The sequence below is a fragment of the Lotus japonicus genome, chromosome 1 (assembly GCF_012489685.1).
Source record: "Lotus japonicus ecotype B-129 chromosome 1, LjGifu_v1.2".
NCBI classification, from domain to species: domain Eukaryota; kingdom Viridiplantae; phylum Streptophyta; class Magnoliopsida; order Fabales; family Fabaceae; genus Lotus; species Lotus japonicus.
This window is the reverse complement of record NC_080041.1, coordinates 133,669,555-133,684,857: the sequence shown is the minus strand read 5'-3', so window position 1 is coordinate 133,684,857 and position 15,303 is coordinate 133,669,555. Positions and strand designations below refer to the sequence as shown.

General features: G+C 35.7%; 2 protein-coding genes across 2 annotated transcripts; both read right to left on the bottom strand.

The window, feature by feature from the left end:
- Nucleotides 1–569: 569 nt before the first annotated feature.
- On the bottom strand, nucleotides 570–1,490 carry LOC130732730 (uncharacterized protein At5g01610-like). Its single transcript, XM_057584722.1, has one exon. The coding sequence runs from the start codon at nucleotides 1,317–1,319 to the stop codon at nucleotides 819–821; it is 501 nt and encodes a 166-aa protein (XP_057440705.1). The 5' UTR covers nucleotides 1,320–1,490; the 3' UTR covers nucleotides 570–818.
- A 2,355-nt stretch (nucleotides 1,491–3,845) lies between these two features.
- LOC130731094 (exocyst complex component SEC15B) lies at nucleotides 3,846–6,528 on the bottom strand. Its single transcript, XM_057583278.1, has one exon. The coding sequence runs from the start codon at nucleotides 6,451–6,453 to the stop codon at nucleotides 4,030–4,032; it is 2,424 nt and encodes an 807-aa protein (XP_057439261.1). The 5' UTR covers nucleotides 6,454–6,528; the 3' UTR covers nucleotides 3,846–4,029.
- Between the last annotated feature and the right edge of the window lie 8,775 nt (nucleotides 6,529–15,303).

Sequence of the window (15,303 nt, the reverse complement as noted above, 5' to 3'; positions counted from 1 at the left end):
TGTCATGAGATTAGAAATGGCATTGGAGCGGTGGATTTTGCTCCATATTGATAAATTGTTTTTAAACTACTTTTTTTTGGTAAATGGTTTTACTTCTTATCTCTCTCCTTCACCTCTTTCCACCTCAAAAATGATGTGTGAAAGAATAATTATTCGTCAATAACAAGACAAATTATCGGGCTTGACACTTGTGTCGGGAAATCAAAACAAGCATTCAGCAACCTTATGATAAATTTTTGCTTCATCCTTGCTGATGTTCAAAGCATTGTTGTCTGACTATGATGTTCTTCTTAAAAAACCATTTTGGGTTAAAAATATAAATAGTGAAACTTGATAAGTCTAAGAACGCCTATGAAAGTGTTTGGATGAGTTTTGCAAATAGTTTATGACTTACTGTTATTTCTAACTTATATTATAAGTTGTTTAAATTTGTTTGTGAATAAACATTTATATCTACTATCAATGAATTTTTTAGTTTATGAAGGAGCGTTTATATGAGCCATAAACACTTGATTAACTAAACTGCTTACTTAAGTCAATCTATAAGATGGTTTATGTGTGAAAGAGAATAGAGCAATGGTAGTTACATTGATTTGCAATTGGCCTAGTGATGAACAAGTTAGACCTATAAGAATGACATCACTAGTTCAAATCCCGGTAAAGACATTTGTGGGAAGAATATTAAAATGTTCTACGATAACATCCGTCCAATAGAAAAAATGTCTCAATTCAAGGTTGCAGCCAAACACCATACATACCCTTGATCCATGAAATTGATGATTAAAGACCCCAAAAACACAACAATGAAAGATCTGTAACTAAACAGAAGAAAGACTACCATTTCTACGGAAACCATTGCAATTGAATCCACATCCACACTGAGGGCTTTCCAGAAAGCTATCAACACCAAAATCAGCTGAAGCAACACCAACATAGAAATGGATGTCATCGCCGTCGCGGGTAACCTCGGTGATTCTGAGCCAAACCAGCTCAATCTTCACGCTGATTCCCCTCAGCTTCGCAAGCTTCCCTCTGGAGATCACTCCCTTGATCATGGACTTGTACCTGAGATCGTAAGACTTGATCCCGAAGATGCAGGTTCCCTCAAAATACACCGTGAACTTCCCACTCCTTTCATCTAGCTCGTACCCCGTCGCACCTTTTGGAAGAAGCCCCACCGGAAAATCATAAGACTCAAGAACCTCGTACACCGTCAACAACTTGTTCTCTTGTTTCTCTGCAACTGCAGCAACTGTCACACATATCAAAATGGAAACCACCAATATGATGATTGAAGATCTCACCATCACCATCATCATCACTTTTGTTTGATTGCTGATGATGGATGCAAGTAAACACTAATCTCAACACTACTTAGGCCAATTTTTTCTGTGATTGAAAGTGAAGTCAAAAGTAAATGAGGAACATGTGTCATAAATATGTACAAGCAAATTGACTTCAATTGCAAATTAAGTTGGAGGTGCTAGTTTTTGTCCCTACTCACTATATATATACTGAGAATATTCTAATAATAATGCGGGTAACTCGAGTAGCGCGTGGCAAAGCTTAGATGACATTTGTGCTAGAAAAAAGGATTTGTCTAGGGGGCAAAAAGCAAATATTGGATTCTCTCATATACCCAAAAAAAATATAAATTAATTGGATATATGTAAGAATTAAGTTTCAATCAAGTGTAATTATATGAAAAAAAAAGTTTCATTCAAGTGGAAATAAGGACGCTGAAGAAAGAGATAAGAAGAAAAAAAATGAGAAAGTAAAATATGTGATGAGTGATATAATTGCAAGAGATGAGAAATAGATAAAAAAAATAAACGTGGAAATGAAGTGGGGACTAAATGAATCATACCTCTATTTTTTTATAAGCTTCATAGCTATTTATGTAATATATTTCTAATTAAGTATTTATTATTTTTTGTTAAACTTAATATTAACACTTTTTTTTTACATGGAGCAGCGAAGCCCAAAAAAAACACTAAGCACCTGGCTTAGAAGGTGAGGGAGAACATGGAAGACAAAATATGCATTCTAAGCGGGAACTGAAGCGCGGCACTGGCAAGCCAATCAGCAACCAAATTGAATTCTCCAGGTATATAGGGAAAACTTATGCTACCATGAACAGAGACTCCGAGAACAATATCACACATTAAAACTGCAAAAGGATGATCCTTAGCATATGATGCATATATTTTTTTACATGCTGGTATAGTAATTTTTTTGTCACAACATGTATGGTTTGTATTTCATTTACGTTTATGTGATTTTAACAATTGTTAATGAAATAATTTAATCTTTATCCTTATTATCCACTAGAAGTAAATAAGAAGAAAATTTTGTATTAAGAGGCGAACTTAATTTTTAAAACATTTACTTAATTTTTGGATTGAAAGTCACTCAATTAAATTTGGTTTCAATCTTGTAACCAAAAGAAAAAATTGGTTTCAATTTGCCATAAAATAACTTATGTTGGTGAGATGTCTTTGTGATTAGGGGTCCATGTTCATTAAGAAGATATGACATGCAAGAGAGGTAATAGAAGTTATTATCTGTCAGTAGCGGTCCATGTTCATTAAAAGGTGAACTTTAGCCAAGTGATATCATGAAATCTTAGTCATTTACAGCCAATTATCAAAAAAAAATAAAAATGAATTGTATTTCCACCATTTGAAAATGTCATATCATTATATCAATAATGTGTTGATCTAGTGTTAAGAAGGCTAGATCCCAACAAAGGTGAGAATACAAGTTCAATCCATCAAAAAATCATTTGTTAGGAGGAACAACTATTATTTTGCAAACAGATGAGAACATCCTTCAAAAGGGAGAAAAAATATGTAAGAGTTGATGCTCCCTCAATTAAACTTGGTTCCAATATTTAATCATAAAATACATTATCTTCGAAGAGCTAGAAATTCATTGAACTTGAAAGAATGGGCTAAAGGCTGGTGGGGTTTCTTCTAAGTTGTAACAAACACAAATTATCTACTCAAATATTTATGACTGGAGTCGACTCCTTCACAAAATCATGTGTTCCCAATCAACTCCTTAACTTGAAGGAACTTTCATTCCAATCCATAAGAAGAATAAGAAGAGTTTCATTTACCTTTAATCTTGAAGTAAATGCTACCGTCTGTTTACATGGATGCCTAGACGGATGCCAACAAGTAATCTAACATAGTACCAGCAGGTGGGACAATATCTCCTCAAGACCATATAAGCAAGATGTGGAAAACGACTGGATTATCTTCAATTCACCATCCAAATCCCATGAGCTGAGCCAGACTATCTAACCTAGTTTAATTCTGAAATTTGACTGATTACATTCTATTATATTCTCAATTCAACCCTATTTTAAACAATCTATAGACAATAGACCTATTCTGATTCCATTCCACACTATTTCTTTTCTTAATCGTTGTCTTCTATATATTGTAAGATTATTTTCATATAAAAGGCAGGATCATACCATACTGATACAGTCACCTCATTCCAATTTCCCAACCTAACGGCTGAGGCAACAAAACATGGTCTCTGAAAGACCAAAGCGTGGATCTATGTCTCTTCAGTAACCTCAACCCTCATTGACTATTGGCTAAATGTGAAGAAGCAATAGTTTAGAATATGATAAATTTCATTTTTCTTAACAGGTTTACAGCCAAACAATGTGGTACAGCACAAGGTTGATTAACAAAGATACATATCAGAGCAATAATTTATGACATATAAAAAAAGAATCAAAGCTCAGTAAGAAGGAGTTCTAGACATCAATCTAGCGAAAGTTTAATAAACAGTCACCTCATAAAGCATGCATTATTACAACAAAAAAATGAACATATGAAATATACATTTCAAACAAATATTGGAAAATCTCAAAATGTAATTGGAACACAGTGATGGGCTGGACTGAACAAAATAATTTCATCAAGGACTAGAAATAAAATAAATCAGAGGCAAAATGAAACTAAAGAAAAAAACAAGACAGAAGTACCTTACATACAGCTAACAGCTTAATTAGCTAACATCCCTAAGTCTTTTTATCAATGTATCCAGTGATTTCTTTTTGGGATTCTGTCTGGCCCCACGACTACCAAAGGTTCCAAAGAGTCGTTCAGAAGGATCCCTCAATTTTTCGGAAACAATTACCACTTTCTTATGGTCCAAGGCATTGTAACTTCTCTCCCTAATCACTGGATTCAGGAAGTTCTCTGGATGATTGCTTGATAGCAAATTAACTAATTGCCTTGACTCGACAAGGGCTGTTTTCAATTGATCAACATCCCCATCCGAGAAAAGGGCACCCTGATTATCAGCAAATGATTCTAAGAGCCGGATATCTGTATCGATTCCAGTAACAGCACTGAAATTGAACCTCTTAACAGAATCACTAACCAAAGTCTCCACAATCTTCTGCGATATATGAGAAAGAACTTCTTGTAGAGCTCTTTTAAGTACTTGAGATGGCAATATCTGTTGAGCTGTTGAAACCAAAATTTCCAAATAAATTATAACCTCATTCACATATTCATTTCCACTCTGAGGAGGCTCATCACTCATCCAATTTACATTCTCAATCAAGCTCATGAATCCATCCACTTTGGCTTTGAGTAGACCAGAGAGCATCTCTTCTGCAGCATCACGAGCTTTTCTCAGAGGAAACTGCCTTCTGCTTCTCTCCACCATTCTCAAGGGAACCCCCGAAAGCTGTGCAGCATGGCGAAAGAAAAAATCACAAGCACGCTCCAACACAGCCATATTTGCTGCCATTTGCATAGCCTGTGAGACACCACTAACTGATGTGTTAATAAGCTTCACCAAAGCTTCATCTAGAACCTCACTCAAGAGCCTGTCTAAATATTTCTTAACTACTTCATAGAACTCAAGCTGCCCTCCATACGACATGAAACTCACAGAATCCTCAATGAAGGACCGCACAATGCGACAACAATCCGGCACCGTGGATGAAAATGGTGCTAAATAAGGAAAAGCAGGTATGATATCTGATGTTTGAATCTGGAAAGAAAGAACATTCATGGAATACTCATACTCTTTCTTCATCAACATCTGCTCAAACTTATCAGCACCAACAGCCTCAGCTATCTGCTTCCTACAATCTGACAATAGCAGTTCATGGTACTTATCCCTGTGTTTGCTCAAAACATCAAGCAATGCATCAATGGGGTACCCGAATCGCCGCAGGGTCACTCCCAACAGACTCACATAGTCCTTAATCAACAAAAGATGATTAGCAGTTTGCATCCTGGAAAACTGATCCTCTAACACAGAACACATTTTGCTAACAGCAATCTCCCACAAATTCTCAACTTCCATTCTCGATATCAACCCACCCCCAGTCCTCAATACTCGATCCTCCACCACGAAAAACCCCGCAATCTGCGCGAAGAAGGTTTGATGTGATTCGAGAAAAGGGGTCATCGACGATACCTGGAAATCCGAAGTCAACTGAAGCTTCCGATTCTCATAGTAATACTTCTTGAACCGATCCTCTAACCCTAACGTCTGGTGAATATGGTAAGCCCTGTACAGCGGAGTCAAATCAAACCCCAGAATTCCACCACCACCGTTACCGTTACCATACCCGTCATCTCCGATCCCACCGCCACCACCGGCAGTTCCATCTTCATCCTCTTCCTCCAAAGCATAAATGCAGTCCCTCACGCTGAGCCTGCTCTGCTCCTCCGCTTGCCGCTGCTTGATTCTGAGATCCTCCTCTCTCTGCCTCGCCGCCGAGGCCTGACCGATTGCAAGTTGCCCCAAATTGCGACTCACCACTCGGATCTCCACCAACCAGTCCCCAAACTCCTTGTTCACCTTCCTCTCTATGTGAGATCGAATCTCCGGAATCTTCTTCTCCAGCATCCTCCTCAGAGTCGACGACGCCGTTTTGTCCAGATGCTCCCTCTCGATCGCGTCGACGCACTTCAACGCCATGTAGAAGTTATCATTGGAGAGGTGGCGGTTGGCGCGGGAGCAATCTTCCATCAGCTGAACGCACTCTCCGACCGAGTCGATGGCGAGGTTGACGTTCCTGGATACATTCCGCGTTTCGACGAGGGCGTCGAGGGAGGAGAGGAGAGGGCGAGCGACGGACTGGAGCTTGGAGTTGGAGTCAGAGAGGGAGGACTTGAGGGATTCGACGTCGGAGAGGAGGGATCGGAGATCGTCGACGGCGAGGATGAAGTCCTGGTAGTGCGCCTTGCAGACCTCTTCGATCTCGGACTCTTTGGAGCGAGCGAAGTGGCGGAGGTGGTGGTGGAGTGACTCTGGCTTGCCGGAGATGAAGGCCTTGCGGATGAAGGGTCCTAAGTCCTCGTTGTTGCATATGGCGGAGGAGAGGAGGAGCTGGTCCAATTTATCGGCGGAGTCATCGCCGTTCTCCGGAACAATTTTCCGGCGAGGAGGTTTGGAGGGGAGCATCGTCGGAGTCGCCGTGGCAGGAGGAGGAAATTTAGGGATTTATTATCAGAAAATTGAAATGTCGCACTCCAAATTTTCGGACACATAATAAGAGTCGTCGGAAACTCAACTTGTACTTTTTCGGGTTTTCAATTATTTTTGAGGGTATTTTAGTAATTAAAAAACAACTAGAGTTTTTCTATTCAAAGTTCTGTATAAAAAATAATTTATAGATATCTGAAAATATATAGAAAATTATTTTAAGGAAAATTAAATTTAGTTAAAACATAGAAGTGTAATGTTTTAATTAAAAATAAAAAACTAACTTGGTCAATAAAAATTAGGGTTAATCGTCTACTTGATCCCTGTCTTTGTCTCGCCGTCTGAAATTAGTCCCTCCTCGAAAAATTTGCAAATCTAGGTCCTCTCGTTTGCAATAAGTCTGGAGCAGGTCCTCGCCTGAGCCCGGAGCTCCGGCGAGTGATGAATAGGCATGCTGACTGGATAAATGAGGCTTACGTGGAATTTAAAAAAAATAAAAAATTACACATCATTAAATTAAAAAATTTAATTCTCCAAAAAAAAATCAGAACCTCTCCCAAAATTAAATCTTCACTTTCAGAAAAAAAAATTTAAAAAATCCCTTGGCCTTCAATATCAAAACCAGATCCCAGAAACACAATTGTAGATCCAAACAAGAAAACACAAGAAGATTCACTTTCTAGCATTCTATTTTTTCTCCCCTGTACTGTGCTCTTGCTCTGGTTTTTCGTTCCTCTCCTCCAGATTATTCACTTTTTAAAGAAAACATCTCTTGGCACTTGATCTGGTTTTGATTAACTTATCATAATGGGTGACTTCAATTATTTACTTGTTTTCTTCCTCATCATCTCACTGCAACATTACACATTGACACAGAGTAAGAAACACCCCACCCAGAAACCCATTCTAGATACCCATTCCCACCTTCACCTGCAACCCAACCCCACTCATAACCCACCCCTACCTTCACCTGGAACTCACTCCCATCCCCACCCCTACTCGTAACCCACCCCACCCCACCCTCACCAACAGCCCACCCCTGAAACCCATCTCTACCCATAACCCATCGCAACCCACCCCACCTCACCCGCAACCCACCTCTATCCCCACCCTCACTCGCAACCCACCCCCATGCTCAACCCCACCCACAACTGAAACCCCAACCCGCAACCTCACCCCCATCCCCATCCTCAGTCGCAACCCACCACACCCAAACCCGTAACCTTTCCCCCAAAGAAATGATAGATGGAGGACGATTCGCAGATTCGGGGGGAGATGGTGGATGGACATGCAGGCACAAGCTTGAGAGGAAGAAGAAGCAACTGAGGGAAAGAAGAAGATGAGAAGATGCTCAGAAGGTTATGGGTTTGAGAGGAAGAAGAAGCAATTGATTCAAGAACCCTAAATTCATGTCACATGATTGGGAAATTTGGGGGATTTCAGAAATAGAGAATTGTTTTGGGCCCCAATTAGGATAAGTTAGTTAATTAGGGTTAATTAGGGTTCTTTTAAATAATAAAACTGATTTATAATTTTTATTTTTTATTGTTTTTTTTCCTTGACACGTCAGCCTCATTTATCCAGTCAGCATGCCTATTCATCACTCGTCGGAGCTCCGGGCTCCGGTGAGGACCTGCTCCAGACTTATTGCAAACGAGAGGACCCAGATTTGCAAATTTTCCGGGGAGAGACTAATTTCAGACGGCGAGACAAAGACCCCCCAAGTAGACTATTAACCCTAAAAATTAATGTGTTCAATTTTTTTATAAACAATGTGTTCAATTGACAAATAAATAGTCGGCATATTATCGACGCCATCAATGGCGTGGGGGAATGCGTTGATTGCAGAAGCTCAAGTGTTAATGTTGGGTCTGGAGCTTGTGTGGGATCGAACGTGGGCACAAGAATGTCATGGTGGAGGTGGACCGCGGTGAGCTTTTGCAGGCTTTGGAGGATGATGAGAGTTGTTGCTTCCTTCCAATTTTGCAGATATCAGGAGTCAGAAGTTGGCCCGTTGTTGTGACCAGGATTAGGCGGGAGTGTAATGCTCCGGTGGACTATCTCGAGAAGATGGGAGCTCGTTCGTCCTTTATAGATGTTTGCGTCTTAGAAGAGCCTCCATTAGATGTTGAGACTTGTGTCACGAGGGACTCTTTGTTAGCTCGTTAAGTTTGTTATTTTATTAGTTTTCTGATTTATCAAAAAAGTCAACATATTATTGGCTTAATAGTTAATGATGAATCATTTCTCATCAGAAGGTTGTGTGTTTAATTCTCGTGCATGATGTGAGAAATATGTTAATGAGTGATTTATAAGTGCTTCTATAAACAACCTAAGATTTTGGAAACATGCCCTCACCCTAATTGTGAGAGGGGGTGAAAACTTTGTAAATATCCTACAATGACATCATCAACAATGATATATACACATCTCCTTTTTTATACACTTCATTTCCACATATTTTTATTTCTATCTCTCTTCTCTTATCATCTATCACATCTTATATTTTTTCTCTCTTACTTTATCTTTTCTTCTTATCTTTCATTCTCCACCTCATTTTGAGGTGTGAACAAATAATTATTCTGACATCATTGATTTAATAAACTACAGATCGGACATTAAATAAAAATATTATACTAAATCATAAAAACATACTTTACAGTATGCATAGAGCTTTTTCATTATCAATAATGAAATTTAAATCTATTATGTAAAGATGAATTATGAACCATTTTTAAATAATAAAAGACAGCTTTGTTCACTTGGAAAACTGCATACATGTGGTGGGTGCATCAACTCCACAATAACAATAGCATTACTAAAAAGAGAAATTAGTTAGGGAATATGACATGAATGATTTGATGCAGTCATCAAAAGAGGACCAATACAGAATAAACAGACACAGCTTTGATTTCTCTGTTTTATGATGAAACTCTGTTCTTGAATCATATTCACATGAATGTCTTGTCTGGAAGGAAATATTAATTGTTTATAACTAAATCCATTATTAAAATTAAGGTAGATTCTGTGGTGCCTCTGGATTTTTGTGGGTGTGGTACCTCCATGCTTTCTTCAAATAAAAATATGACATGTGTATTATTTTTTCATTTTCGTTTGTCTTTTATAAATTAAAAATAGAATGGAAGGGTTTTTTAGCAAATGTTTGAAAGTTATTTGTTTTTTACCATGAGTGAGATTTTTAGTTTGAAGGTTGAAAGTATGAAACAGACATTGCTGATTCATATTCTCTTTGGTTCATCTTCAACCTACGAGGAACCCTAACTTCACACTTCTTCATCTTTGATTCTTCAAAGGGAGGATGAATCCAAATATCACCTTCTTTCTTTTTCAATTTTCCCTTCCTCTCATACCCGTGGCAAAACCCACTAGAGGAAGCTTCCATAGAACCACCAGAAATCGACCTGTGTGACCGATCTAAAGAACGCACTGTCGTCGGAGAACTACCGTGAAACCATTAACGTGACCACGACCCATAAACACCGGGAGTCCACCGCTGACACAATGGAAGCGTCGATTTGTGGTACGAGGTTGCTCAAAACACTTACATCAAACTCGTTCTCTGCCATCAACGACATCTTAATTGGGCGCATTTCCCCTTCCAACGACACCGTCGAGTTCGTCGACGCCGTCCCTCTCTTCCATTCTCACATCCCTCTAAGGATTCCCGTCAAAACCTGAGGACCCAAACTCTAGGGTTTTGTGGGCAGAAATTTGGGTTTGTTCTTCTGGTAAAATTTTGGGGTTAACTTCCCTTTTTTGAATCTGGATCTTTCTCAACTTGTGCTTTTCTTCTCTGCGTTTTTTGAAAAATGAGTTTGGGTTTCAATTTGCGTTTTTGGATCGTGCGACGTTGAACCTTAAAACTTGCTCGCAGTCTCGGGTTCATGGCCGAACACAGTGATTTCTGGGTTTGGGTTCATATATTCTGGGTTTGGGTTAAGGAGGAGGAGGGAGGAGATGGATATGAATAAATCCCAGAAGAAAAGTGGGAGAAGAAGAAAAAAAAATATAATTTCCAATTGAGAGAGAAGATCGATGGACAACTTTATTTTTTTTACGTTGATGGACACTAACTTTAACCGTTACCAAGGTTAAACTCTTATATTTAGGTGAAGGGACCAATTAGCAAAAAATAATAACTATATTTTCAAAAATAATATTATAAAAAAAATATTATAGGAAAAATATACTTGCTGACTCATATAAAACATTGTACTTTTCTACTGGTCCAACTAAACGGCGACACCATACCTGCATCTGGGAGGAGGCACTACACCAAACACCTAAAATTAAACATGACTTCTTGTATATATCCAGTTTGTGACGTTATTTTAAAGCTCAGACATTTCATAGAGGGAAGAATCCTCATGCGTCCTTATGAAGTTTTTGTGAAATAATGACTCTGTCTTACACCAGTGTTGTATGGACACATGTGATGGTCCTCAATGCATTGCTTCCCGTCATTTATTTTTATTATTTTATTTTGGTTGAAAGAAATGGCAAAGACCAAAGCAACGTTTCAACACATTGAAAATTTCATTCCTCAACTAAAATGACTGAGACTGAGTGTTGCGTGTCATGACGGCTCATAAGGCAGTTGGCAGCTTAATTGATGTGAAGGAAGGTGTGGAAATAGCGTGAGTTTGATTAAATTTTGGATAAATACGCATGATTTACTTAAAATTTCAAGGTTTAATTTTAAGATGTTACTAGTTTATGACCCGTGCCTTGCACGGGAGAATTTAAAATTATATATGAGTTTCATTGTGTTTATAAAGAAATTGTGAACTTTATTTTGTAATCATTTGGTAAATTTTATATATTTTACCATAGTTGTGTTTATTTCATCTTGGTTGAAATGAATGATTGTAATATGCTAATTTAATTCTTTAAAAATATTATGTTTTTTTTTCTAAAAAAGAGAGATTAATATTGGCGAAGTTGATGTTGCAAAGTACGGTGTTTTAGGATCAATTTGTCGACGGTGTGATTTTTAGTTCTTTTGGAAACCATAGAATGTGTTTTGTAGATTGAATAAATGGAGCAAGATAATAGACATTCTTTTGAAGTAACGAATCCTTCAAAAAGTGTCAAGTCACACTAAATAATTTAAAATTCAAAGGTAGCTAGAAAACCGAAAAACAATTAGATAAAATGTGCAAACGGTTTTTGAAATTTTTCCTTCAAAGTCTTTTTCAATGTGCAGCTGCCGTGGACATTGATAAACGCCTTATAGCAAAGTGGCATCAGAGATCATGAGGCGTTAGAGCTCCAAAGCAAAGTTAAAACCCTGCAATGTTCAAATCAAAGATAAATAATTATAATGACATAAATATATTTAAAAACATAATTAAAATTGTTTAAATTAACTAAACAACCATGAATGTTAGGATTAAACATAACTTTGGTGCATCTAAACTCAATATTTAGCTTTTGGTATCTCTCATGTTCGATGAACATCAAATGTAGTAGCCCATACTTTAGCTGCTAGGGCCTATGAATTCTCATCTTATTCATGGTGGGATAATCCACCTGATTGTATTTCTCTGTTGTTACTTGCTAATTCAACCTTTTCTATTTGATATAAGTTGATGAGCTTTCCCTAAAAAAAAACCCAGTATTTAGCTGATATTCAACTAGATTCTTTTTTGGAGTCGGGTGTCATATACATAAAATACACTCCCCAGTTCTTTTTTAAGTGTCATTTTAGAACAATTTTTTTGTTCCTATTTAACTGTCGTTTTGATGTTTTAGGTTCCATTTTGTCAATTATACCCTTACTTTTTCAATAACTCCACTTCACATTTTCCATAAAATTCTTCTTTCTTAATAACTATGAAGACCTTTATGACTTTATGATTGGGTGAGAGTGGTAGATGGTTTAATGATATGAGAGAGTGGAAAAAAAACTAACAATCCACTATCTTGGTTGGAGAGCTTTATGACTTTATGACTGGGATGTGAGAGGGTAGAATGGGAAAAACAACTCTAATAATCCAATATCTTGGTTTGAGAGCTTTATGCTAAAATGACACTTAAAAAGGAACGGAGGGAGTATTATATACAAAAGTCGCTTTAGTACGTAGAACAAAAAAAATGTAAATGTACCTTGATTATTGTCATTTTTTCCATGAATATGACAACAACAATATGTTTGATATCGCTTGCACTTATAAATGCGTTCAAATTGCCGATGAATTTATCGAACAAAACACATTTAAATTTTTTCCTATGAAAACAATAAATAACTTTACTTCATTTGTAGTATTTTATCTTTGATTTTTTATTTAAATTGAAAATTTGAATTTGTGTGTTCCTCTTGTAAAGATAAAAAAAATTACACACTCATCAGATTCGATCTAAATTTCTTTGATTTTCGTAAGCACTCCATTTCACACGTATGAGATTTCGTTTCTGACGTTCGTAAGGGAACCCATGACATCTGAAATGATATTATTATCACCTGTTGGAATTGAAAATATATGTGAAATAAAATGAATTAAGAAATTTACTTACCGATTAAAAATCTATGATTGAACTCAAGGCAAACATGCTATCAAACTCGATCACATGCCTAGAAACCACATAATTGTCGTACGAAAATACCTTTATTAGGCTCTTTAAGTGTATATTGTACCGATGCCTAGATGCATTGGAATCCTGAAAAATGCGTCATACGAAAAAAATTGAAATCAATAGACTAAATCTTCAGTGATTATATCTTCAAAACGATTTGCAATAGTATGCCAAGCATCTGTTCCAATTTTTTGACCCTATAAATCAAGTAGGTTCCAATCATTGACTGACTATGAAGTAAAATAAACTATATTGGGTTAGTAATAATAATATCGGACTCTATGGACTCAACATTTGAATCCATCAACAACAAATTATAGGACAATGGGTGAATCCAATCCTTCATCGTCATCTTGAGAATTTCAAGCCCTAAGGACTCTTACAACAACAAACCATTCATGCATCGACAAATTGATTTGGCAAAGATGGTTGAAGCAATAATTCATGTTCATGATGTATGAATAAAATGAGATGAAAAGGTTGTGTGACGGTAAGGAAAATTAGTAACGATCTTATAGGGATGTTTTTCTCATTTTATGTCTGCCTAAGTAGATTTTTATCAAACAATAATTTGTAGTTTTCAGCATAAAATCACTTTCGCGTATTTTGTTTATTTTTTTCCTAAATTGAAAATATATTGTTTGTGTCTATTAAATATTAAGATGCGATTTTTTGTGTCTATTAAATATTAAAAAGCGGAATCGCATCTCTCAAATTCTCATATTTTGTTTCTAATTCTCATATGAATACACACACACATATATATATATATATATATATATATATATATATTCTAATCCTCATACGTTACTTTTCCGATATACCAAAAAAACAAATCCTTATACGCTATATTTTTACTTTCAAATTTTCATATTTTATGTCTAAAGTTATGAAAGTGGTGTTTAGTTATATTAAAAACATGAAACTATTTCATGTTAAATATTCCACCCTAATTTATTTTCATGAAATTTAAATATAAATAAATGTAGACTATATTTTTTACATGAAAATTTTTAAATGCTCATAATTTTTATAATTAATTTTTTATTACTTCATTATCCATTTTTATGTTTTTATATATACTATGTTCTAATTTTATAAAATATTATGAAAAAATTACTTAAGTTATTTTAAAAGATATTTTTTATTTATCTTAAACATAAAAATATTTTCATGTATGATTTTCATCCCCCTACAACCATGAGAATTGAGAAGAACGAAGTTTGAACGTGTACTTGTTATAGTTTTCATGTAGACTATAATATTCACCGTTATAGTTTTTTGCCTTGTAGTTTCAACATGAACAAATGTAGACCGTACATTAATGCTTTCGGATTCCAATAGAACAAATTTTGACTATCAAAATTTCCTATTTATGTATATACTTTCTCCTAAAATATTGAAAATTATGAAAAAACGCACCAAAATTATATTCAAATTATATTAATTTTATTTTAGATTAGTTTTAACGTGATATATTTTCATGTTAAAAGTGATATATTTTCATGTTAAAAATTCCTACTTACGGGAGTTTTTATTGTGTAATTTAAACTTAAAAAATTGTAATCATATATGTAATAATATTTTCTAATCCACGTATTACATATTTCAACTATCAAATTATCATACTATTATATATATTTTTTTTAACAGCAAAAGTAATTTTATTGAATGAAAGAAATTATCATACTATTATATACATTTACTCCTAAAATTATTAAAATTCTGAAAAAAAAATGGACTTCAATTATATTAAAAATTATTTTTATACAATATTATTTTTAATATGAAAATATTTTCTTGTAAAATATCCCTCTCGTAAGAGTTTTTTACACATAAGAATCATTTATAGAGAGAAGGATCACTTAAATTATCCTTCTACCATCACCTGTGAAAAGCTTGAAATTAGATAATTGTAGTAATCTTAAATAACTTTATGCAGACCCCAAGCATTTACCTTGCTCAAATGTTTTTAACCCAAAGACGGGGTAAATAATAAACCATACATAAATGAATGATATAAGACGTAAAACTATAACAAACCATGCAGGGTTGAATTCATTCAAAAAGATCCAAGACTGGAACAAAGTCATTACACGGCGTTCTGCAGAGTTGTCTTAGTTTCAAGTCAAAACATACAATCTGACCCACAACCTGATATATGAAAATACAACTTTAGAACATGAAAAACCAACTTTAGAATATTAAAAAACAGTCTCAATTCAATGAAAA

What these genes read in the sequence shown, in the direction of transcription:
- LOC130732730 (XM_057584722.1), bottom strand. Translation starts at nt 1,319, where the DNA reads ATGATGATGGTGATGGTGAGATCTTCAATCATCATATTGGTGGTTTCC.
- LOC130731094 (XM_057583278.1), bottom strand. Translation starts at nt 6,453, where the DNA reads ATGCTCCCCTCCAAACCTCCTCGCCGGAAAATTGTTCCGGAGAACGGC.